Source organism: Megalops cyprinoides, chromosome 7 (genome assembly GCF_013368585.1).
Source record: "Megalops cyprinoides isolate fMegCyp1 chromosome 7, fMegCyp1.pri, whole genome shotgun sequence".
In the NCBI taxonomy this organism is placed as follows: Eukaryota; Metazoa; Chordata; class Actinopteri; order Elopiformes; family Megalopidae; genus Megalops; species Megalops cyprinoides.
Window position 1 is genome coordinate 12,439,870 of NC_050589.1, and position 24,109 is coordinate 12,463,978.

The following is a 24,109-nucleotide window of genomic DNA, read 5'->3' on the forward strand; positions in this document are numbered from 1 at the left end:
TAAGGGTGTACGACGATGTATTGAGCTTTTTTCGATATTAACCTTTTATATCTTGTACTCACTCGAGCTGTTCAGATCATTGCGAATATTCATGACGCTTAAACGATTCTAGGTTTCAAAAACGGCACCGGTTACGTCGGCGCTGCATCAAAACGAAACCGTTCTGTAAGGGTTTGTGTGCCATTTGTCCAACAGTACAATGTAAGCCAGTGATTTGTCATAAACCTTTCCGACTGTCTTTGCTTTGAGAAGTACACGAGCAACGCTGATAACCCGCGCATGCGCATTGTAAGGCCCAGATCCGCAAGACAAGCTGCTGGTAAGAATATCTTAATTCCCTTAGCCTCATTGAGAATGTATCATTTATAACTAAGATTTCATTAAGCGAATTATTCGTTCTTTGCAATGCAGAATTATATTCTATGTGTTGACTCTGATGGGATTCTTTGTTGGAATTGCTCAGTTAACATGAGCAAGACAGCGATGTCAATAATCAAATTTTTGCCAGCCAATGTAATTACCTACTTTCTGTGTTAAAAATAGATTTGGGTTAAATTTACCCGTTCGCACAAATTGTTACAGGCTATCATTTTTAAAGCGCTAAAGCTCGTGATAACCCGAATGATAACCGGCTGCGGTATTGCATAACAATGAAAATGATGGTAATTCCATTGATGTAAAATATTCCCCAGATTGCTAACAAGCCAGTAGGTTTTCATAAATTGCTGGTATTTTCCCTCAAAATTTTCCATGAGTGGAGTCCTTCCGCCATTTTTGCTAGCAATGAAAATGCGGGGAATTATACTAGTTGACAAACAGGGTTGTTTGTTGTGGTATAATAAAACAACGGTTATGCCAGGTGCATGGTTCTTCCATTTCAAAAACAGTGACAGGCGAGGGTACGCGCATCTAGTGCCACATTATCTTTCAGGATTGCTCTATGACTTCGACAGTTGCAATAATTTTATCCTTTTGTGTGCCGTTAGCTGGCTGGATCAAACCCAACGCTTTAACGCGTCTGCTACCGCTGAGTACCATCATCGTACTGTAGCTCCCGCGCTGCCCGGTGACTGCCCGGGGTCTTTGGCAGAATCGGAAGTAGCTTACCTTGGGCTAGCCAATGTCATATTCCCGTTAAAGGAAGGCGAAGTTCAGGAAAGGTCTACAGGGTCTTAACAGCTCAGCATGTGGGCAAGGTATCTAATTTGACACAGTTGTGTTATATTTTAAATGTTATTACTGGACGAATACAATCTGTAACAGCGCATATGCCAGTTGGAATTTTAAAAATTGTTAATACTGCATGTTGCTTTGTTGTTATGACGAGCAAGGTTATTTTTTCGCTTTGATGATTATATTATTTTCACTTCTAATTTCACTGCTTTGAGTATCGGAGAATATATCTTTTTTTTTTTTTTTTTTTTTACAATATTAGTGCTGACAAGCTATGCCTCATTAATGGGTATGCATTAACAAAAATATTTGAGTGAGAACATTGTTTGGGGCATGGCTGATTTGGCAGTTGAACTCCAAATTCACAAATTTAAATTCCAGCAGGTAGTCATATATCTGTGACAGATGAATCACAGATCTAAACGTTGTGGTGAGGAAATTAAGACGCCCACACAGTTAATTATATTCTCTCGTAACAAACAGTACGTATGGATATCAAGTAAAAAGTGAAAGTGTAAGTAATTCTGTTCAAGTGTATCAAATGGCATTGATTTTTGTTTTAACTTTGAGTGTAACTTAAATTTTACCTTGAATCTGTTTTGGAAATAAAAGGCTATCTGAGTGTTCACTGTTTGAATGGACAAATCTATGCAGGTAATGTCTATCCATTTGGTCACCTTTGAGGATGTTTTTAAGCCCTTTGGATAATTTCATTTCATTGATTAAATCAGGTGTGCTCAGCTAGTCAAAAGTGCCACTGATGAGTTCAGTCAGGTAGGTAGAGCAGGGAAAGATGGAAAATGTGCTGAGCAGGGGGGCCTCAGGAGCAGGATTGAGAATCAGTGCGATTAGATGAATGTATCACCTTGCAATGTGCTTCCCCATTAAATGTATTTGAGCCTAAAAATCAGAATGGCAAAAAGCTGAGTTTGCTGAATCAACTAGCAGATGTACCTGTTTCATTTACTTGATTTTAACCTACGTCTTGGTTGAGGATTATTTTGAAAACCCCACACAATTATCTAAGTCTGGCTGAACCATTGTATGTAATAGTAGACAAATCTTACACACCTGTATTCTCTGTGTTACCATGAATGCATAAATGCCCAAAAAATAATTTGTGGAGAATTGTCTACAGCAATGATTTATTTAAGTAACATATGGAGGTAGGTTATAGCCAGAGCAATAACTAAATTAATTAATGTTATTTGAAGTGCAGTTTCGTGTATTTGACAAATAATTTAATTAGTTGTCCACACTGTGCTGAAAAAATTATTCTAAACATCCGCTTTGCTATGGAACATGTCTGATGACAGCTAGCTAGACAATTTTTCTTTCCCTTGAGCTATTTATGTACGTAATCAAAGGAACGCAAACATTTGCTGTATTGTGTAGGCGATGGTAGTTCAATAGCAGTCGGTTTGCTACTTACCTTTACATAGTAATGTTATACAGCAGTTAGAAAAAAACGTTTCTTGAAATGAGAAATGCATTCAGAGGAAGAGAAAACTGCAGATAAAATGCAAACATTAGACATCATAGCTAGAGAAATATAACATTTATTTCATTCAGATGCTAGGACTACGGAGATGAAGAAAATGTGAAAACAGTCCAAATACAGGGGCACAGCTACACGTGTGAAAGCCCAGCTGTAGTCCTCTGGAACACATGACTTCTCCAGTGGATCGCACATGCAAGTCCTCAGCAGGGGTGTATTCCAACATTTAATTACAGCAACATCATAATTGTATCAGTTAATTAAACAATTACACAGCTGACCCAAATAAAATGCCCATATATAGTCAGAATTATCACAGAATGCAGGCATTGATCACCAGCAGCAACAGCACATCCAAAATGGTCCCCTAAAAGGGATGTGGAATCTCAACAATGTAAATGGAAATCTTAATACTTGTTTACTGCATGATGAGTAACGCTTTAAGAAAGTCAATAATTAATATAATTACTAAGTAATAACATGTTTATTAAGTATTATGCAATAAACTTACACATAAGAATATATACTGACCCTTCAAGTCAAGTGTGGCCTGAATAAATTGTACTAAATAGATGATGAGGAGGGTAGGAACAATTGTGTGTTTACATCGCTCAGACCCTTAGTCTGACAGTAATGCAGTGCAATGGTGGTGTGTGACTAAGGCTGGTTTCACTCCACCATAAGCGGAGTAGGTCTGTCAGTGGCCTTTTTCAAGGCCTCAACATCACTGGAAAAAAGAGATCAGACTGTTTTCGCTGAAAATTGGCACTTAATGCAGCCCTAATGTGTTTTAGGCTAAGGGGTTTGTTAAATAAATTTTGAAAGGTTATGGATGTAATGTGCAGGAATGTTGCCCCTCAGGGTCATGATTGCATTACATTACGTTACATTAAGTTACATAACATTACAGTTGTTAGCAGATGCTCTCATAGGGAGCAACTTACATGGCTTACTTTTTCACAAGGCCTCCATTTATACAGCTGTATATTTACTGCAGCAAATCAGGTTAGGTACCTTGCTTAGCCCCTTGAGGGTACAACAACAGTGCCCCACCTAGGAATCAGTCCTGCTACTTTTTGGATTAGGAGCCTGATCAATGTAGCCCACTGTTGCCCACATTACAGATCATAGTTTGTGGCCACCTTCCCTCATGCCTCTCTGCAGTGGCAGTGATTGACACCTGTCATGAGTGCCAAAGTGGACCTGGAGGTCCTCGGGGGAGGTGGAGACAACCCTACACCAGATGCCATGGGTGCCGCTGATTCTCTCCCATCCAATGAAAGCCTGGCGCAAAAACCACGTCCCCAGACCACCACCACACTCATTGTGCCAGGTGAGGTGGCTCAGGCTGAATGCATCACACCTGATCTCAGGTCAGCTGGAAGATGTCACATTGTCTGATGTCACACGTGTCCCACAAGTAAATCAGGTTGAGTGGGTGTTTAACTAATGGCCTGTTCATTGAAACGGTCATGATTCAGCATTTACCATAAAGGTGCCGCTTTTATTTTGCACTAAGAACAGGCTATAGCCACAGTGTTTCAAAAACACTGCTCTGGGTTTTTTAATGACTAGTGGATCAGAGGTAACATCCTTCCCTAGCCGTATACTAAAGCGTGTGCTCTCTGCCCAGCCCCCACTCACACTGCACAGAAGGGGGAGCTCTCTCACAGTGCGGTGGAGTCAGCCAAGGACGCTGCAGACCCCCAGAGCTCCTCGCTGCTGCCCCAGGTGGGTGGCACCTGCAGCATCGTTCATGTGCTGGAGCTGAAAGAGGGCATGGCCATCCTTCCAGGCAGTAACCTCAAGGTGAGCCGAGCTTGCAAAGGCTGCGTTGTATGCTTCCCCTCCCCCTCACTGCTCTTCTCTCCCAGCGGCCTGGCGGTTGACTGCAGCTTTGATGTGGACAGTTACATGCATGTGCTGGTCTGCTATGCAGTCATTAACTCATCTCTTCTACTGTGAACAGTGACCTATCTGTGCTGTTCTGCTGTACACAGTTACTTACCTGTGCTCTTCCGCTCTGCAGTTTTAACCTATGCTGGTGTTCTGTGGGTAGTCATTAACCTGGGCTGTTCTGCTGTGGATGCCATTTCACGTGTGTGTTTTTGCGGTTAGAGAGGTAGTCACATGGGTGTGACAGATGCAATATGTGTTTTTCCTAGTATTGTTGACTCCTTATGGTTTTTTCTCGTGTTGTATTCCACCTCACTTGTAAGTCACTTTGGATACAAGCCAAACGAATAAATGTAAATGTAACTGTGTTTTCCAGTTTCGAATGAGAGACTGTGGCACACTTGAAGTGGTAAGTGATGAAAAGGTGACCTGTGTTGACCCTGCAGTAGAAGGGGTTTCTGGGAAGGAGGACACAGACAAGAGGCCTACCCCCAAAACAGGTGAGCCTTTCCTCTTTGAATAAAAAAAATACTCAGCATTATGGTATAATACGGCAAGATATAAACAATAGTATTTTCATTTAAGTCACTGCTTTAGAAATCAAAGTGGCTTATTCATGGTTTAAAAGAACACACATCCAGAAACAATCATTTGTTACACTGATTATTTCCTATGTAGCAGTAATTTTCTTGTCTAAACTTGTAGAAAAGCTATAGACTCAAATCCCTTGCAGATGTGAGTGGCACAGGGGAATCTGACTGGCCCTTGAAGAAGGAGCCAGGACCAGAGGAGAGTGCCGGTCACCGTGTAGGCTGGGAGCCAGGGGCGACCAGGCACTACCCACAGGAACTGCGCAGGGAGCCAGTAACTAAGAAGTAAGGGCATAAGAGTAAACCAATCATACAGAGAGAGCCTCTGAGTGAGCCAATCACTGAGAAGTTCAAACACCCTACTAACAATACAAGGCGTGGCAGAGTTTCACCAGCTTGGTGAGGTTGTTACTGTGTGGCTGAGAGGACCAGTGGCTGGGAAACTGGGCTAAAATAGCAGGGTGGCAGGGCACTGCTGTGGTGCCCCTGAGCAGCCGAACCCAATCTGTACTGGTTCACTTGATGTCTGGGGCTTCAATTTTTTTTTTTTTTTGGCAATCGTTGGACCCAGCAGAATTACCAAACTGACCTTTTGAAATGGAATTTCTGTTGTTTGAATGGAATTGGGGATTTCAAAGTGGAATCAGGTGGTTTCCACGGAAATGCATCAGTAATATGAAGTGAAAAAAGGCAGAAACTGGGCATTTTGGAAAATGGAAAATTGGTGGCTTTAGATGTCTGATGGAAGTCATGTAAGAGTGGTGGTTGAGTCAGAAACCCAACATTAGCTGTACTAATAACTTACAGAAAGATGCAGTGCTCTCATGGGTGGTGCACTATTTTCCACAAAAGGCCCGAGGGGGGAGAGAAGGTCTCGCGGGATCAGGGGACTGTCCTGGATCCAGAGATGCTGAAGCCCATGAAAAAGAGGAAGAGGAAGGACTACCTGAGCCCGTCAGAAGAAGAGTCAGAGATGGAGGCAATGGTGGGAGGGCTTGGGAGGGGCTCCATGTGACTGTACAGTGTGTGTTATAAACCGGTCTGTTCAGGTATTCTGTCAAGCTGTCGCATAATTATCTGTCAACATTTTTTTTTGCTTTTTTGTCTTCAAGGAGGAGAAAACTGAGGATCTAAAGACAGGCAGCCCAACAGGGGAGGGCAGGCAAAGCAGGCCAGGTGTCATTATTATTATTATTATTATCATTATTAGCAGACTAAGCCAGGCAGAGGTGGTATGATTAATCCTTGTACTGAGCTCTTTCTACATTGCAAAGGAATAGTTGCTTCTTGAGAAAACATGGCTGCCACAAGCCAATTAAACCATGGTTTTTGGAACTGAACATGCAAATGGAGTAATGTCATTCAAAATAAGCTCCAGGGCTGCCAGTTATTGGTGTACACACTGTGAGCCACACTGTGAGTTTGAATGCAGTCTAGTAAAAGGTATGGATGGAGGTGACTGAAAATGTCTGATTGTAAATTCACTGTGGCGTGTGATCTCCGCAGGTGCAGCTGACATCAAGAAGGAAGAATGGGCATGGGCTCAGTACCTGGAGGAGCAGAAGGCCATTGCAGCCCCACCTGAGCTCTTTCAGGAGGTAGCCACTGCATCCCACCTTCACTAGCACTAACACATGGTAGCACTCTTGCCTGTTTCCCCATAGTACACAATAATACTAAATTAGTGTTTGTATTATTACATTCTAATCATGGTTAACTGAGATTTCTCAAGGAAATCAGTATGATGATTTTTTAATGATAAGTAGAATATCTGCTACTGTAAAATGCTGCTGTATCTTGCTGAATCTCTGTAGCCCAGCCCTCTGCCATAGCTCTGGGTTTAGTGTTTCTATCTGTTGTGTTTTCAGTCTCAGAGGGTTCCAAAGTGCAAAAATAACTTCCGCCAGGGCATGAAGCTGGAAGGCATTGACCCCCAGCACCCCTCAATGTACTTCGTTCTGACAGTAGCTGAGGTATGTAGGAAAGAGTGTCTACCTTTATATAAACATGGAGAGTATACTGTCACATAAACTACCAAACTACTGCAGCGAGCTGCAGCTAGGGTACTTAACTCTTCCCAGCCTGATTTAGGAGTGTGTGATGTTAACTCCTCCTAACCTGATTTGGGAGTGTGTCTGATGTTAACTCCTCCTAACCTGATTTGGGAGTGTGTGATGTTAACTTGTCACAGCCTTATTATGGGACATGCATTTGGAGACTGCCAATCAAGAAAAGCATTTGAGAGCTGTCTTACCCTCCTTTGCAGGTGTGCGGCTACAGGATGCGCCTCCATTTCGACGGCTACTCTGATTGCCACGACTTCTGGGTCAATGCCAACTGCCCGGACATCCACCCGGCCGGCTGGTGTGAGAGGACAGGGCACAAGCTCTACACACCCAAAGGTCAAAGGCCATAGTGGACCATTGAGTTTCCTCTGAAAGAGTCTGTTAGGGTTTTGGAGTCTTTAAAACTGAAGGTGTCCTGCTCTCTCTGTCTCTTTCACAGGGTGTAAGGAGGAGGAGTTCTCCTGGCCCAGCTACTTAAGAGTCACAAAAGCACAAGTTGCCCCCAGCGAACTGTTCGTGAGCCCTGGCAGTGTGAGTCTGCTAAGCCTGAATAGAACATTTCGCTGTAACAAATTCAGTATTCAAACTGTAGATTGTAAGACATTCAGATTGCCATAGGGTCACATGAACAGCAGTACCTAAGTAAAACTTCAGACCACATGTGAACGTGTTGCTCCACCACACAGCGATGTAATAACAAGTGCCATAGTGAATACAGAACAAGGTTCAACAAAATGTGCCGTAACGCTTTATAATAATAAGTAAAAACTGAGAGATTTCAGTGGTGTAACTATCACACTATAACTATACACTATAACTGGTGTAACAGTGAAAGGTGAGCTGTGCTGAGGTCATGCTGGGTTGCTCCCCTGCTCAGACGGACGTGCAGTGCAGCTTTGAGGTGGGCATGAAGCTGGAAGCTGTGGATCGGATGAACCCCTCCCTCATCTGTGTCGCCACAGTGACGGATGTGGTGGACAACCGGTTCCTGGTTCACTTCGACAACTGGGACGACACTTACGACTACTGGTGGGTCAGCCGCGCGGCAGAATCACTGTAATGACAGTATCTGATGTGATTTACTGATGTCCTATTTAGTCCTCTGAATGAAGCAGTGGGATCTCTCTCTTCATCTCCCCTCTCCCCATAGGTGTGATGCCAGCAGTCCATATATTCACCCCATTGGCTGGTGCCAAGAGAGAGGCCTCCCCCTCACACCCCCGCAAGGTGATTGACAGCTTATGTCCACACACCTGAAGCTCAGAGACGTCTTGTCAAACAGGACACCACGTTTTCTTCCATGTTTTTACATTACACAAACTCACAGGGTACCATGCTGTCTTTCAGATTACCCAAACCCAGATAGGTTCAACTGGGCGAAATACCTGGAGGAGACAGGATCCACAGCTGTTGCTGCAGATGCCTTCAAAGTGGTGCGTCCTCTCTTTCCTGGCTGAAACAGTGTCAAAAGAACCTGGAGGACTGTCTGTGTGTGATGGGGGTTTTTGGGTGATAAGGAGAATCTGGCTGGCCTTTTGGATGGTTAGGAGAGTGTGTTAGGGATTTTGTGCAGGTGGGTGTGTGTCTAGAGGTTTTGGGTGGTTGAGTGAGTGTTTGTTTAGAGGTTTTGGGTGGTTTAGTGAGTGTGTGTTTGCGATGTTGAGCAGCTGGGTGTGTGTTTGGAGGTGTGGGGTGATTGGGTGAGTGTGTTTTGGGGTTTTGCACAGTTTGGAGCATGTAGTCATGGTTTTACCTGGGAGCATGTGTTTATGGTTTTGTGTATTTGGACATGTTTGGAGGTGTTTGATAGTTAGGAGTATGTGCTTTTGGGTTTTGCTTTGTTGGGAGCTTATGTGTGTGGGTGTGGGTGTTGACGGAGTGTGTAGATGTGAGAGGTTAGGTTGTGCTGTATGGGGATTGGGAGTGTGTGGATGTGAGAAGTTAGGTTGTGCTGTATGGGGATTGGGAGTGTGTGGATGTGAGAGGTTAGGTTGTGCTGTATGGGGATTGGCAGTGTGTGGATGTGAGAGGTTAGGTTGTGCTGTATGGGGATTGGACCTAATGCCTCCTCTTGTTGTTCTTTTAGCGTTCTCCGCATGGCTTCCAAGTGCAGATGAAGCTGGAGGCGGTGGATAAGCGCAGCCCCGCCCTGGTGCGAGTGGCCACTGTGGTGGAGGTTGACACCCACAGGATAAAGGTCAGCATCTTCCATTCAAAAGAGAACCCCAGAGTTCTGATTTAGCCAGCCAGTCATGCTGTAGAGGCTTAATATTCTTACCTCCAGTTGGTTATGAAGCAGTCTCAGCCTTTTTCTAGATTAACTAAATCTTGTAGGACATATATATATCAGGTTATATCTGATGATATTTGAACCTACTAGGTTCTAGTAGAATGTATCTGTCATCTTATTTGTTTGTTCAGTATCTGGGCCATTATTCTTGTACTTAGTTGTCTCATACACGTAATTTTTTTCTAATGTTCTTTGACATGTTTTAAATGAAAACATGACAGTGAAGTGCAGGTGAGGATCTTTTGGAGGATCTGTAAAGCATTCTAAAACGTAAGTCGCTGTATTAGTGCAGTTCATAATGTCTAAAGAAAGGCGAATGAAAGAGGTATTGCCTTTTCCTCCATGTAAGAGAATGCACCTGTAGACCCTGACATTCTAAGGTGTGCGTTTCCCTGCATGTAAGACAGTGCAGCTGGAAGCCCTGTCTGTTCTCCTCAGATCCACCTGGACGGCTGGAGCCACATGTACGATGAGTGGGTGGACTCTGATCACCCTGACATACACCCCGCGGGCTGGTGTGAGCAGACGGGGCACCCCCTGAAATCGCCCCTCCGTGAGTCGAATGCCCAGCAGCCCGGTAACAGCCAGCATACTCTCTTCCTCTCTAACCTTCCTCATCCTTTCTACTAGCTTCTGTACTTCTCTCCGTGGAGAAACGCTGCGCTGTTCTCCGAACGCCATGAGCGCCTAGCCGCTCGGCCTGCTGTTTGTGTTTACTGGGCCATTGGCAGGCTTGCCAGGATCTGATTTATTGCTACGTTCAGCTCAGATGGGTAAAGTCACAGAGAAACAGGGGAGCAGCTGTACTTGCGAATATCTGACAGCGGTCTTCGCATGCACGCTGATTGGCAGGAAGTGCAGTCTAATGGGCAGCAGAGACGCTTTGAATCTCACTTTGCCTCATCATTGCTTGGGCAACCAGCCCAGCACACCATGACTGCGGGGTTGTTTCCAGGCAGCAGTAACTTCCTGTTTCCTCCCTCTGACGGACAGCAGCAACTCTGAGCTTATTCTCTGTTACAAAATGGAGTTCAAGAGGTTCATTGCAGCATTCCCTGCATGGGCCCCCTCCCACTTCCCCTGGGGTACTGTACCTCTTCTCTGTGGTGCTGTACCTCTCCCCTGTGCTCCTGTACCTTTCCCCATACTGCTGTCTAGTCTTTACTCTCTACCCACCACGTTTAAAATGAGGCTTGTCTACTGTGCACTGAGCCATTTAAATGGCAGCATCTATGACTGTCCCAACCCATGCAATTTTAGTTCTCTGCATGCCTCTTTCCAAATTTACTAAACTCACTGAAGCATAAACATCTCGTAATTTTACAGTGTTCACAGTCGTTTACCTTTCTTATTAATTGCAAGTTTCTTTTTCATCCATATGTTTAATCCTTCAACAAATAAAAGTTCATGATGATTACTGATGAAAAACGAGTCCTGGCAAGCTTAATTGTTGGCAATGTGCATTAAACTTCTTGAAATTTTCTACAGTAATTAGCAGATGTGGAACTGTATTTGTGTTGGCTACACAGGTTTGATGTTTGGAATTACAATGTCATTGTCACTGTACTGACTGCTTTGTGTATGTATTTGTGGTCTGTGTGCTTTCGTTGTGTCTGTATATTGTGGTTACGTTATGTGTCTGTTGTGGGTAGCAGGCCCCAGGGAGCCCCCGGCTTCAGGACAGACTAACTTCCCTTCACTGCCATGTAAAGGAATAACTCACTCCAGAAACACCAAGTACAGCTTTCACCATAGGTCAGTGCTACATTTGCTAATGACTTGCTTGTGCTTCTAAAACAGTTTAAATTGTATTATAGAGCAAGAAATTTTTTTAGATTAACTCACATTTTTGTGACTGCTTTAGTGGTTACATTTATACTGTAGCGGCCACTGATGGAGCCGTCTCTCTCAAACAGGAAGTGCCCCACCCCTGGCTGTGACGGCTCTGGTCATGTGACTGGGCGTTTCACTGCCCATCACTGCCTATCAGGCTGCCCATTGGCTGAGCGTAATCAGGGCAGGCTCAAGACAGATCTGTCAGACACCGACGGCCCAGGTGGTAAACGAAACCTCCTGGTGTTTGGTCAACGGACCAAGAAGTCTCGCTATCATGGCAGGTAAGGGACAGGAACTGCACTATGCTATGCTACAATAAGGTTTTGCCAGCAGCTGGTAGCTACTGAGGAAAGGAGGGATTATTACACAGTCTGAAATTATCTGAACTGAAAACAGTGTAAAGGTACGTCCACTGTCAATTGATTGGTTTTGTCTGATTGATTTGTTCTTCTCTGTGGTTTTCCTCACCTTCTGCTCTCTTCAGGATTGGGCGTCCACCCAAATACAGGAAGAGCCAACAGAGAACTTACCAGAGTGAGTATCACATGCAAACATACATACAGTATATATATATATATGTGTATGAGACATCTCTTAGACACACACACAGGGACAGAGGAGAGGGGAAGTGGACAGTGATTTGTATTGAATAAAATCCAGTGTTTATACTATGCGTCCTTGAGAATATCATATCAGTTATAGTTTTCCCAAAGACCAAGCAATTCATTCAGTTTATACTGATATTGATATTTGATATACTTCTAAAGGACAACATTCACATTAATTTGTGCCCCAGCAGAAATATGTGTGTTGTGTGTGTGTGTGTGTGTGTGTGTGTGTGTGTGTGTGTGTGTGTGTGTGTGTTCCAGGTATGGCTGCAGAGGGAGTGTACCCTTCGTTGTTCATGTCGGCACTGTCCGCCCATCCTGACCGCTCCCTGTCGCTCTGCTGGGAGCAGCACTGCAAGCTGCTGCCGGGAGTGGCTGGCATCCACGCCAGCAAGGTGGCCACCTGGACAGTGGATGAGGTGAGCACCAACGGAGCTCTCTCATTGCATAAACAAAACCACACTGCTTCTGCCCAGCCCACTTCACAGACCCATTCTGAAAGATAAAATGTGTTAATCTAAATTATTGCATCTAAATCTAATGGAATTGTCGGTTAATGATTGCAAAAATAAAATTACTCCAACACTGAGGAAAAAAAATACTTCTGAAGGTTCTCTGTAATCTTGAAATGTTTTTAAAATGCAGAATTTCTTCACTGTCAGAGAGGAGCAATTGTATCTTTTAAAATCCCAGAATACCCTTATTTTGTATCTGCTCTGAAAACGGCAAGCTGTACAGGATACTGTGAAAGATCTGTGTGCCATTGTTTCATTATCAACCTCCCTTTTAGTAATTTTAACAATGTTTATTTTAAATAGGTCTTCGGTTTTGTTCAGAACCTGACTGGCTGTGAGGAGCAAGCTCGCTTGTTCAGAGACGAGGTGAGAGACTAAATTAGTACCAGCATAAGTGAAGTCATATTTCCATTTGTGCCGATTCAGGCACTCTGTTGGGTCTGAGGCACAGATAAGAAGGATTCGTTCTTAAATTTCCTCACACTATATTCTCAATGGAATGTCTATCCTCCACCCCCCCCCCCCACCCCCACCCCCCGCAAAAAGACTGTTTTATTATTTGGCATTAGACTGAGCTCCTATATCAGCGATATTCAGCTAGAGGCCTTGAGCTGAAATGCAGCCTGCCATGGACTTCCTGTTTGCCCTTTGATCATTGAGAAACAAAAGTACTTTGTATACATTACAAATTGTAACAACGACATTGATACAGTGAGTTAATGAATCCCACATATTTTTCTCTGGTTAATATTTGCTGTTATTCCTATTAGTTTGGTTTCCTAATTGCTGTTGATGGTGGATGTCATATATTGTTTTTTTTTAGTATTGTTGTATTTGCTTAATACGCACTTACCAGTTCTAAATGGACCATTCACAACCTGTGAAAGTAAATGGAAGATGGCATCGCAGTGTGTTGTCGTGGTAATCAGTAGGACTCATAACCAAAAGGTTGCTGGTTTGATTCCCTGCTAGGGCGTGCTGTTATACCCTCAGGCAAGGTACTTAACCCACAATTGTCTCAGTAAATATCCAGCTGTATAAATGGATAAAATTGTAACCTACTGTATGGAAGTTGCTCCGGAGTGTCTGCTAAATGACAAGAATGCAATGTAAGATAATTATACTGCTTTGTCTTCCATGTGATAAGTAACAGTTATGCACATTTTCTGCATCTTTGTTGTTTGCACATGTATTCCTCCTACTTATTTGCACATTATTGTATCTGTAGGGTGTAGAAAATATTTTGCCTGCCTGCACAATTTTGTTTTGAAACCTGGGCTCCCAGTGAAAGAGTAGCTGAAGAGCCCTGACTTGTATTCTTGCATTAGTCTGAGCTCCCATGCTCCTATGTTTCTGATCCTATGTGGAGGGAATTACACTGTGCATCTAATTCAGCCCCATGACTACACAAACTGTCTGTCTCCACAGATGATTGACGGAGAGGCCCTCCTTCTGCTGACGCAAACTGACATTGTTAAGATCATGAGCATCAAGCTTGGGCCCGCCCTCAAGATCTACAATGCCATTCTCATGTTCAAGAGCACTGATGAAGACCTCAAGTGACCCTGCCTGGCGTCACTCGAACTTGTGTGTGCTTAACGTGCCAATCGCCCCACCCCCACCCCGCCCATGTGTTCGGTGTTCAATTCTGCACCCATCAGAGAGAGAGAGCGAGAGCAAAATCCAGGGCCAAAATGGCACAAACCATCAGGAAAATGCAGGACCAAACTTAGATTAAAGGAGATTTTTCACATCAGTTTTTGTTTCCATAATATCTGGGACCATTCTGTTAGGCCCTTCAGTGATGCACACTTAAGTACTGTATCAGAGACCAATCACCTTTACCACAATTTGTGCTGTGTGTCCCATAATGGCCACTAGAGGGTGCAGGTACCCCTTCTGTGTCATCTTTAGACTGGGGCGTTAGCACGTTCAGGAATTGCTGCTTGTTTTGTTGCCTGCCCCTGCAAGTTTTGCATTAAAGTACTTTATAGATATCAGTGATTCCAGAATGTGGTCATTTGAAAAACATTCAATATAATTAAAGAACTTGCCAAATATTTTGATATCTGAGTTCCCTGCGTTCATAAGTAAGCCGAATTCATGTATGTAAAATATGTATAGAAGCTCAATTACGTGTCCTCAGTAACAGCACATTTCTCTCTCTGAGGGGCACAGAATACTGTGTTGGGATTTATGGTTCTTTGGGACAAAATGTCTTTCAAATCATCAAAAACAATAAATGTTCTGTTCAAGCTTTTTGTGTCCAGAGCTCCTGATTTCTGATGTGCACTGAAGCTCAGCTTTAAACCAGAAATTCACAGAAAGGCATCATCCCATTCCACACTGCTGGTGAAAGCAGGTCACTGTTTCTCCAGGTCTTGGAAATAATCAATGCGCATATGCAAGACACTTACAGCAACCCCCCGAGATTCAGGTTTCACTGTCTTAGGTGATCGTGAGAGATTTTAGGAAACAGTGAAATCATTTTATCACAGAAAACTGGACAGCCTGTTTAAATGTTCTAAATTCTGTGTGTTAAAGACAGTGTGATGGTGAGAGTGTTAAGGGTATGCGTGTTAGAGTGCAAATCAACTGCAATGTGTAACTTACCATTTTATCCCAATGTGACGTGGGGAGACAAAATTACCACTGCTGCACCTTACCATACCAATTACAAAGACATCAATTAAACTGACTAGTAGTCTCCCATGCAACTCCATAACTTCAAAGGAAAACTTGTCAGTATATATTGCTTGAATACATCAGTGCTAACAGTGTTGAATAAATAATATGATATCAAACTGATATCAAAGCCCTCATTTACACCATGGCAACATGCCAATAGGTATTTTTTGTGTACCAGCAGAAGTCAGTCCATGTGCATAGGCCTACTCATCTATTTTAGGTTGAAAAGGCCAACATTATCTTCCAAGTGGTTACCTTCAACAGCTTTGTACTACTGTACAATATGGGTGAACTTAACTGTACAATTTAACGCGACGTTATCAGGAAAATCAATGAGGTAACAGAGTTTTTCTAATGGTCCATACTACCACAACATTGCGTGATAACTGCTCATTATCACTACTGTCATCAACACTGAATTAAAAACAATCATGGTAACCCTAAATAAGGTTTTAATTCAAGATGACGGGCTTTATGTCTTTAATACTTTACTGTTGTCCTTGCAAGAGGGAGGCGGTTTAACTTGTTTTGTTTTGTTGCGGCTTTGTGTAGCACGCTAGGCACGCTCGACGACTACATACTGGCACAGAACGACTGTGCATTATGGCATCCAAACGAAAGGCTGGAGCGCTAAAGGGTTAACAGCGCAGCCTCGGGGCTGAGCGCTGAGAGCGCGCGCGTACGCACGGCTCGCTCCTCCCATCTACACACGCGCGCGTCATTCCCGGGAAAACCTACGAGAGACGCTGGGCGCGAGATAGAAACTGTAGCGCGAGAATTGCATGTTGCGTTAAAAGCTCGTTTTGTTCGACGAAAACAAACATACTGTTGCTAATATACAGTGAATCTTAATAACACCACCATAGCCCACTGGACTATCTAAGTTTTATGCGCAACGGTGGTAGCAATATTTTGACTTTTACTGGGCACCCTTGGAAGGCAGTGGGGAAATGTCCTGGTGGCCGCGCGGGTAAGCAAATCGGACACTATTGTTACCTGCAGCTAGTGAAGTTTTAACTTTAGCTAAACCTTCAATAGCAGACAATAACTTAGCAGGCACGCAAGCTGCACATTTGTGGAAGGCTGAGCTTAACTAACAACAACAACCTGCGTGCTAATTAGCTCTTCATCCTTCTCTTTTCACTTAGCTGTCTGGCTAAGTGGCATAGTTATGAACATTTTAAAAACTGACCAGCTTGCAAAATAGCTGCTCTAGTCTTGTTATTGCCTGATAACAACGCGTGCACGCTGGTGTTGCGTGCTGGTTGTATACTTGCCTGGCTACTCGGGTTGCAGACTATCCTGTTACCTAGATGTCGACGGTGCCGAAGTTTTAAGGTATATGTCGGAAGTGGCTAGCTCGCATAGTTCGTTAAAAATATGGAACACGTTTAGTTGGTAAGCCACTTTAGAGTTGTTCTTTGGAGTACTTCTCCGGGTAACTAGCTCGTTAACAAAAATTAGCAGCCATTTGCTAAACAAAGTGCCGTTAGCTAGTTAGCTAACGAGTTAGGGCCACAGTTTCATAGCTAGCTACATTGGTTTCTAACAGGGTACATTCCTTAGTGGGGGAGGGGTCTTGCTTGTGTTCTTAGATCCCGAAGAGCATATTTGAATGAAAATAATGGAAAAAAGTATTATTTTGTATTGCATCGTACGGAATGTTACTTCGCGTGGTAAATGTTACTACACGCGTGGTAAATCAGCTTTCATGTCATTAACATCCTCGAAGCTGGTTAGCACAATGCATGCCAACTGATGTTGGGTCGCTAGGCTTGCTGAACTGCTTGAGATGTCCTCTTCATCACCATGGCCGTGTCAGTGGAGAAAGACGTCGCAAATTTCCTCTTTTTCGGCATTTATTGTGTAGCTTGGTGTGCGGGCAAAATATTTCACAGACTTTGTTTCCCCTGCCTGTGTGAGTTCTACAGTAACGTTAGTGTAATTGGCACGGTGGGTATTGCAACAATATTCAGTATTTATTAGCGTTAATAATCTGTACGTCAAATAATTAACGCGCTTTTTGTTCGAGTGGGGAATTATTGAATTTCCACCCTAAAGGAGAAAAAGTGTGAATGCACTCATGTGTTTAACGCCAGTAACGTCTAAACGGTTTTTCTGCACATGTTCCTTGCACTTGGATCTCCTGGAAGATAGTGGCGTTAATGGTCAAAGGAATTAATTTGTTCTTGTACATAATGTTGGAAAGGATATCATTCTGTTTGTTTTTCCATACAAGGCTTTAATTACATTGCATAAATAATGGTGAATAAATCCAGGAGGCCATGTGCTAGAGGTACTTGGTATCGCCATTCATGCCATGAATTATGCATAATTGATGCAGTTATTTAATGGAGAGAGCCTTCTGCCCTGCTGTTGGTATTCTTGCTTTTTGCTGATTGGAAGTCTTATTATGTTAATTTGTGCTGTGCTGTTGTTTAGTGCTGTAATATCTTATCTGTTTTGTCTTGTGTTAATGTTCAGTGTGTGTTGTTTTGAATTGTGCCCTTGTGTGAAGTTGATTTGTGCTCTGGCGTTATGTTGACTGGTTTTGTACTCTGGCCTTGTGCTGCTGTGAGTTGCACATGGTTTTGATTTGAGCCCTGGTTTTGTGCCACTTTGATGTTTCAGTGAGGACGGCGAGGAGACTCTTTATCAGGACACAGACTCCGATGTGGCGGAACAGCGGGAGAGCGGGAAGGTCAAGGTTAAGTGGACGCGAGAGGAGGTTTGTGACCCCAGGCTTGCCCAACCTCTCTTTAATGATTGGCTTGAGTCCAGAGGTTTTTACCCCAGCGGTGATTGCACTTGTACGTGTCTGAGCATTGTTCCTGTGATAAATAAAAAAATAATGTAACTGCATTCAGTGCGTGACTCATTACACATTATTTCACATCATGATTTTGGGACAACTGAGGTGGACAGCACCCTGGTGTGATATTTTTTTGTCTGGTTCGTAAACATAATTTTCCAGTGCATTTTGATATTATTTTGACAGGTAATACAGTCTAATCCACCCCATTTACATTTAATTACGGTAATGTTTAAACTGAAACATTTAACAGTACAGATACCACCTGCTTTCATGTGGTGGCAGGGACATTAAAAAGTAATTAATGGGTATTTAATGTAATGTTCACACAGTTTATACTGTGCATTTTAATTGCTGTTATATTAATGACTTTATTTTTGCCACAGCATCAGGACCCTTTTGAAAAAGCTTCAGTATTACCTCTATGTCTGTACTTAGAATAATGGTTATAATACTAATAATGGAGACTGATATTACTCAGATGTGTGTGATCTGAATAATAACGATCAATAAAAATAGGGACAATAACAATGATTTAAAGCTCCAGTCTTACCTAAATGCATGTGCTCATAATGAGAAGAATGGTAATAATAATCACGGTCATAATGTAAAGCTATAATCTTACATGAGTTTGCACAAAGTAAGGGTAGTAATAATAGAGAGTTTTGGGAGTGAGTCATGTGTAAGGGGTCTGTTGGAGGCAGGTCTGACCGCCGGGTTAGTGCCCTGCCATTTTAACCAACTTTGAATGGCATTTCCATCAGCTGTAATGGTAATGCATCGTAATGTTTGTGCTTCTCACACCCAGATATCTGCAGGAGTGCATCGCAGCTGAGGCTCAGATCATTAGTTTTACAGTTACCTTTTTATGCTGACATTTATGCCGTGTAACGGTAGCACTGCCTGACTCCCTGCTGCTCACTGCAGTGCTGATACTGCCTCTGTATTTCCTAGGATGAGAACCTGAAAACTCTGGTGCAGAACATGGGCAATGACTGGAAGTCCATTGCTGGCTTTTTACCGGTAAGGGACAAACACACACTCTGGAAGTGAATCTCACTGCCGTCACTACCCTCTGTCTTCAAGGTGCAGTGTAAAATACTTTCATCGCAAAATGCGTCTGATTACTTTGTTGCAGGGACGCACAGAGTATCAGTGTCAGCATCGCTGGAATAAGGTTCTGAACCCAGATCTGGTCAAGGGACCGTGGACTAAGGAGGAAGATGAGAAGGTGTGCTCTGGGGAAGTTTATGCCGGGGTTAACTGTACAGTAATTCATCTGCAATGTGCTGTTTTTAGGAGCCCAAAGGCTGCCAATTCAATTCCCAGGTGGGCCATAGCTGTTGCAACTTGGTACTTAATCTGAATGGCTTTGGTAAATATCCAGATGACTGAATGGATGAGGTGTGAGCTGTGTAAGTTACTGTGGATAAAAGCGTCTGCCGAACAAATGATGTAACTGAAGCTTCAGCTCTGCTCTGTGACCGGCAGGTGATTGAACTGGTGAAGTTGTACGGCACCAGGCAGTGGGCCCTGGTGGCAAAACACCTAAAGGGCCGGCTGGGGAAGCAGTGCCGTGAGCGCTGGCACAACCACCTCAACCCCGATGTGAAAAAGACCTCCTGGACTCCCGAAGAGGACCTGATCATCTACAAGGCCCACTGCGTTCTGGGAAACCGCTGGGCAGAGATCGCCAAGCTTCTGCCAGGGAGGTAATCCTGTTTGGTGTGTTAGCAATGCTGCTGCCACAGGGCAGTACCATGAATCTCTGGTTATTGTAAAGGGAATTGATTACAGGTTGAATTTATTTCAGTCAATTCACGTTAAAAAACAAACTGCTTTAAATGAATTGATTGCTCCAGTTAATTGATGATTTCAGTTGGAAGACATCGGCATTTAAAAGCATGTTGTGGTGAATTTGGGTCTGGTAGGACAGACAACTCGGTGAAGAACCACTGGAACTCCACTATTAAGCGGAAGGTTGAGATGGGCTGCTACAGTAAAGACGATGACATCCCCCTGACGATGGCCCCTCTGCTGGAGCGGGGGGAGGTGACCACCTTCGAGAAAGAAGACAGACAGGTGGGTTGGGGCTGCTTGCTGTTCAGCTGTGATTAAAAGATGTGTCCAGGCCACGAGAGCCTGCTCTTTACGAAATGATGATCTTCATTTTATAGATTCATTTAGAAAATCCCTTTCAAGGTTTTGCTGCTTGGTAACTATTTCTGCCACTAACACACACGCATTGGGAGATACCCGCAGGCCATGATAAACGCAGAGATGTAGAGTGATGCGTTTGTTTGTTGCGGAAATCTGTGTGATGCCCTCCTCACCGTGGCCAGATAGTGAGCTAGCTATAGTACGTCTTCTGAAAATGTGGAGTTTAACTAACCATCTATATCGGATTTTGTGATGGATCCTAAAGCATTGCAGACTTTCTTCGAACATAATGTGGACATGAAGATTTCTTAACTGCGCAGCTATTTTGTTAGGTCTCTTGACACAATTAGCACAGTTAACATATAACACATAATTTAATAAAGGCCTCTTGCTGTCATAAGCTGTGCCTTGATAATTTAGCTGGCAGGGTTGCTACATGGATGACTGCTGGGATTATATGTGTTATAGTGGCTTGACAATGAATATCTTCCTTTCAGGTGGAGTTCCATTGTGATGTCGTCCTGGATGTGGACCCTGAGCCAGAACCTGTTGAACAGGTGAGATAGCGGAGACCTGCTGCATTCTGTCATCTGGAAAATTAGAGGTAGGAAACAATTTCACACACAGAGAAGGGGAGTCTGAAGTGAACAGATGAAAAAACTGATGTGTTAAAAGGAGACTAATAGACATGTAAAATTGGGAGAGTGCGAGTTAAGTTACAGGGCTTCTCTGGGAAGGTGAAAGGCCACAGAGGAATGGAGCCATAGAGACAGGACAGTCAAGTACAGGGGCGAAGAATGGAGACGAGATGGGCAGTACAGGCAGGAAAGGAGCAGAAAGGACTCGATCACTGGTCACACAGCTAAGGGAGTCAGAAACCAGAGAAGAGGTATATGTGTGTATATAAATGACATCAATATAAATGAATATAAATGACAACTTCCTCTGCCTAATCAAGGCAAAAATCTCAGGTCCTTTATAGTTGTTGAATTGTCTGGATTCGGCAGAGTTTTTCTTAGGTGGAGGTTGATTCTGTGCCAGGGGATGCATATCTATAAAAATGTGCAGTTTCTCAGGGGCTTCATTATGAGTGATGCTCTCAATAGAAAGAAGTTGAATTTCGCATTTCATTTTGAGAGTTTTGACTTCCTTAATTGTCGCCAGCCTGCATGAAACTGGAATAGACATCCTGAAAGCATGTACCTTTGTGTACCTAGCTTTGGTGCAAAGCGAAGTCAGCCACCGAAGCTCAGTTTTATTGTATTTCAGATCGAAGCTGATCCTTTTTCCCCCCCCCCCCCCCCCCCCTTTCCCCAGGTTAGACATGGGCGTGATGTTACAAGCCATAAGATGAAGCTGAAGCTGAAGAAGGAGCCATCGACGCCAAAGCAGAAGGCCGTGGTCTCCCCGTCAGTGCCAGTGATGAAAGAGGCCAGCAGCCCCCCCTCTAACACTAGCCCCAGCCCCAATGTGGGCCCCGCCCCCAGCCCCCGCCCCGGCTCCAGCGGCACGCCCCAGCAGACCCGGCAGAAGAGCATCACGGAGGCGATGCTGCGGATGATTGCAGAGGACATGCTCCCCCTCAGCTTCGTGGAGGGGGGCGGCTTCCGCAGCTTCATGGCAGTGGTGGAGCCCCGGTACCCGCGGCTCTCCCAGCGCACAGTGGGGCTGAAGCTATACGACGAGGTGGAGAAGACATTGAAGCCCTGCCTGATCCGCCAACTGAAGAGCTGCGTGGCGGTGGGAGGGGGCGACGCTGTGGTCCACGTCACCCTGGACCTCTGGTCCAGCCAGTACGCCGAGCCCGTCATTGCCGTGCAGCTGCACTTCATAGACGGGGACTGGACCATCCACCGGCCCACTGTGGCCTTCCGCCACCTCAACCGCAAAAACGTGATGGCCGCTGTGGCACGGGAGCTGGAGGCAGTGCTGCTCAGCTATGGCCTGTTCCCCCACAACATCGGCTACGTCATCACCAGCGATGCCAAGAACACCATCGCCACCTCCGACACCTTCTGCGACTACAAGGTTATGTGCTCCTCCCAGAGGGGCGACCCGGACGATGAGGAGCTGCTGGCCTTCCTTGGCGACGTGCTCCCCGCGGATGACTTCTCCGAGGTCCAGTTCGGCTCGCGGGTCAGCTGCATTGCCTACGTCCTGCAGCTGGTCATCAAGGAGGCACTGAAGAACTCCCGGGTGGTGGAGAACCTGCTCTCCCAGGTGCACAACGTGATGGCATTCTTCCGCCGCAGCGCGTACTGGAACGAGGTGCTAGCCAAGGAGTGCGGGCTCTCCCTGGGGGCCCCGCACAACCCCAGCAGCTACCGGTGGAACTCGTCCTTCGTGTCGGTGCGGCGGATGGTGCAGGAGGCTGTGTGGGGCTCGGTGATGACGCTGCTCGCACAGGCTCGCATCGAGGCCAAGGACACGTCCAGCTCCCCTCCGATGGTCCGAGCCAAGCGCGAGCAGGTGGTGGACATCATCGGCCTCCTGGAGCCCTTCGAGGAGGCCATACAGGTGCTGCAGGGGGAGGGTGTGACTTTCTCCCTTGTCATCCCATCTCTTATTGGCTTGGACAAAACGCTGGAGACTCGGTCAACCAACTATTCTCACTTCTGCAAGGCCCTGCGAGCCGGCCTGCATGCCCATTTCCAGAACTTGATCCTACAGAGGGACCTGATCCTGGCCACGGCGCTGGACCCCCGAATCAAGCTGCAGCCCTTCCAGGATGCTAAGCAGGAGGGTGACAGCGCCACTCTGGCTGCGCCCTCTAAGTTCCAGGCCCGCACCCTAGTGGAATCCGCCATGAGCGATCTGAACCACTGGAGCTCGGCGGAGGAGGTGAACATCAAGCAGGAGGACGAGGACCAGTTCGAGGAGGACCCAGAAAACTCAGTCTCGGTTAGCAGCAACATCAAGCGAAAGAAGATCTTCAGCTTCTTCCAGCCGCCTGCTAAGACTCCGAAGCTGTCGGAGCTGGACCTCTACCTGGCAGAGCCCCTGATGGATGGCGACGGCTCTCCTCAGGCCTTCTGGAAAGAGGCACACCGCTTCCCCCAGCTGCAGACCCTGTCCCGCAAGCTCTTGGCCATTCCAGCCACTTCCGGGGGCTTCGACCGGCTCTTCCCCCTGGCTGGGTGCATCGTGCGGGCCAGGAGGAGCAAGCTGCCCCCCCACACCACAGAGAGACTGTTGCTCTACAGAGAGTCCCTTAAGATGAAGGACAGGAAGTAGTCAGAAGCTGACCCCCAGGAGCCCCAGGATTTCACTAAAATGGAGCCAAGTTTGAATGATCTTTTTTGTAACTCAACACCCATAATGTGATAGAAGACCAAAAGAATGATGTATTTCGGATGACCTAAGCTCTAAGCCAGCTGTTTAGATCAACCACTGACTTGCTGATGGTGTCATCATGGAAAGCCAAAGGAAAATGTGGATGTGAGATTGGGGTGTGGCAGCACAGAGATCTGGAATGACATTATAGTCCACATTCCATATTTTTCATTACTCTCTGTGAACTTTGACGACTCTTTAATCGTTAGACTCATGAAGTAGCTGTGAGTTTTCTTTCTGAATTTGCTTTAAGACTCATTCACAAAGCAACTCTGATTATGGACACCAGTTCAGTATAGACCAATGAATGATTTGTTACTTCTAGTTACACTGTATCAGAAACCAAGGAAGTGATTGCTGTTAAGACTGAAGTGTATAGATGTATAAAGAGTTTGTGTCTCGTCTTACTGTTTTCTTATAAGACTACCTCTCCTTGTATAACTCTGGGCTTTAACTTGTGATAAATAACTAGAATTCGGAACCATTTTTTGTTCAGCTCCGATTTTTCAGCGTGGCGTGACCTTAGTGTGGTGAAAATTATTTACAAGTGCAAAATTGAAAAACAGATTTGATCGTAAAAGGTCAGTCACCTCCAGCTGAAACCTCCATTCTATCCTGACTGCGAATAGGTAGAAAATAGTTTA

At 44.8% G+C, this 24,109-nt stretch overlaps 2 protein-coding genes across 5 annotated transcripts; both read left to right on the plus strand.

The window, feature by feature from the left end:
- The first annotated feature begins 153 nt into the window (after positions 1-153).
- Positions 154-14,708, plus strand: l3mbtl1 (L3MBTL histone methyl-lysine binding protein 1). Of its 4 annotated transcripts, none has more exons than XM_036534229.1 (22): positions 154-319; positions 3,836-4,004; positions 4,305-4,480; positions 4,944-5,067; positions 5,301-5,442; positions 6,010-6,142; positions 6,270-6,333; positions 6,664-6,755; positions 7,026-7,130; positions 7,424-7,559; positions 7,663-7,754; positions 8,101-8,252; positions 8,374-8,450; positions 8,571-8,656; positions 9,310-9,420; positions 9,952-10,090; positions 11,166-11,268; positions 11,430-11,630; positions 11,834-11,883; positions 12,219-12,376; positions 12,776-12,838; positions 13,901-14,708. In XM_036534229.1, the coding sequence occupies exons 2-22, from the start codon at positions 3,857-3,859 to the stop codon at positions 14,033-14,035; spliced, it is 2,487 nt and encodes an 828-aa protein (XP_036390122.1). In that variant the 5' UTR covers positions 154-319; positions 3,836-3,856; the 3' UTR covers positions 14,036-14,708. The 4 variants fall into 4 exon arrangements, with proteins under 4 accessions (XP_036390122.1, XP_036390124.1, XP_036390125.1 ...); XM_036534231.1 differs by having other exon boundaries at positions 11,169-11,268; XM_036534232.1 differs by having other exon boundaries at positions 9,952-10,066; positions 11,169-11,268.
- A 1,204-nt stretch (positions 14,709-15,912) lies between these two features.
- On the plus strand, positions 15,913-23,441 carry mybl2a (v-myb avian myeloblastosis viral oncogene homolog-like 2a). The gene is made up of 9 exons (XM_036532760.1): positions 15,913-16,130; positions 17,792-17,888; positions 18,927-18,995; positions 19,111-19,203; positions 19,464-19,684; positions 19,904-20,054; positions 20,630-20,689; positions 21,450-22,973; positions 23,079-23,441. The coding sequence occupies exons 1-9, from the start codon at positions 16,111-16,113 to the stop codon at positions 23,364-23,366; spliced, it is 2,523 nt and encodes an 840-aa protein (XP_036388653.1). The 5' UTR covers positions 15,913-16,110; the 3' UTR covers positions 23,367-23,441.
- Positions 23,442-24,109: the final 668 nt, after the last annotated feature.

What these genes read in the sequence shown, in the direction of transcription:
- l3mbtl1 (XM_036534229.1), top strand. Translation starts at nt 3,857, where the DNA reads ATGAGTGCCAAAGTGGACCTGGAGGTCCTCGGGGGAGGTGGAGACAAC. An exon ending in CAAGCTCTACACACCCAAAG is followed by an intron (nt 7,560 to 7,662) that starts GTCAAAGGCCAT and finishes TCTCTTTCACAG; the next exon opens with GGTGTAAGGAGGAGGAGTTC. An exon ending in CTGCAGATGCCTTCAAAGTG is followed by an intron (nt 8,657 to 9,309) that starts GTGCGTCCTCTC and finishes TTGTTCTTTTAG; the next exon opens with CGTTCTCCGCATGGCTTCCA.
- mybl2a (XM_036532760.1), top strand. Translation starts at nt 16,111, where the DNA reads ATGTCCTGGTGGCCGCGCGG. An exon ending in TTAAGTGGACGCGAGAGGAG is followed by an intron (nt 17,889 to 18,926) that starts GTTTGTGACCCC and finishes TGTATTTCCTAG; the next exon opens with GATGAGAACCTGAAAACTCT. An exon ending in CCATTGCTGGCTTTTTACCG is followed by an intron (nt 18,996 to 19,110) that starts GTAAGGGACAAA and finishes ACTTTGTTGCAG; the next exon opens with GGACGCACAGAGTATCAGTG.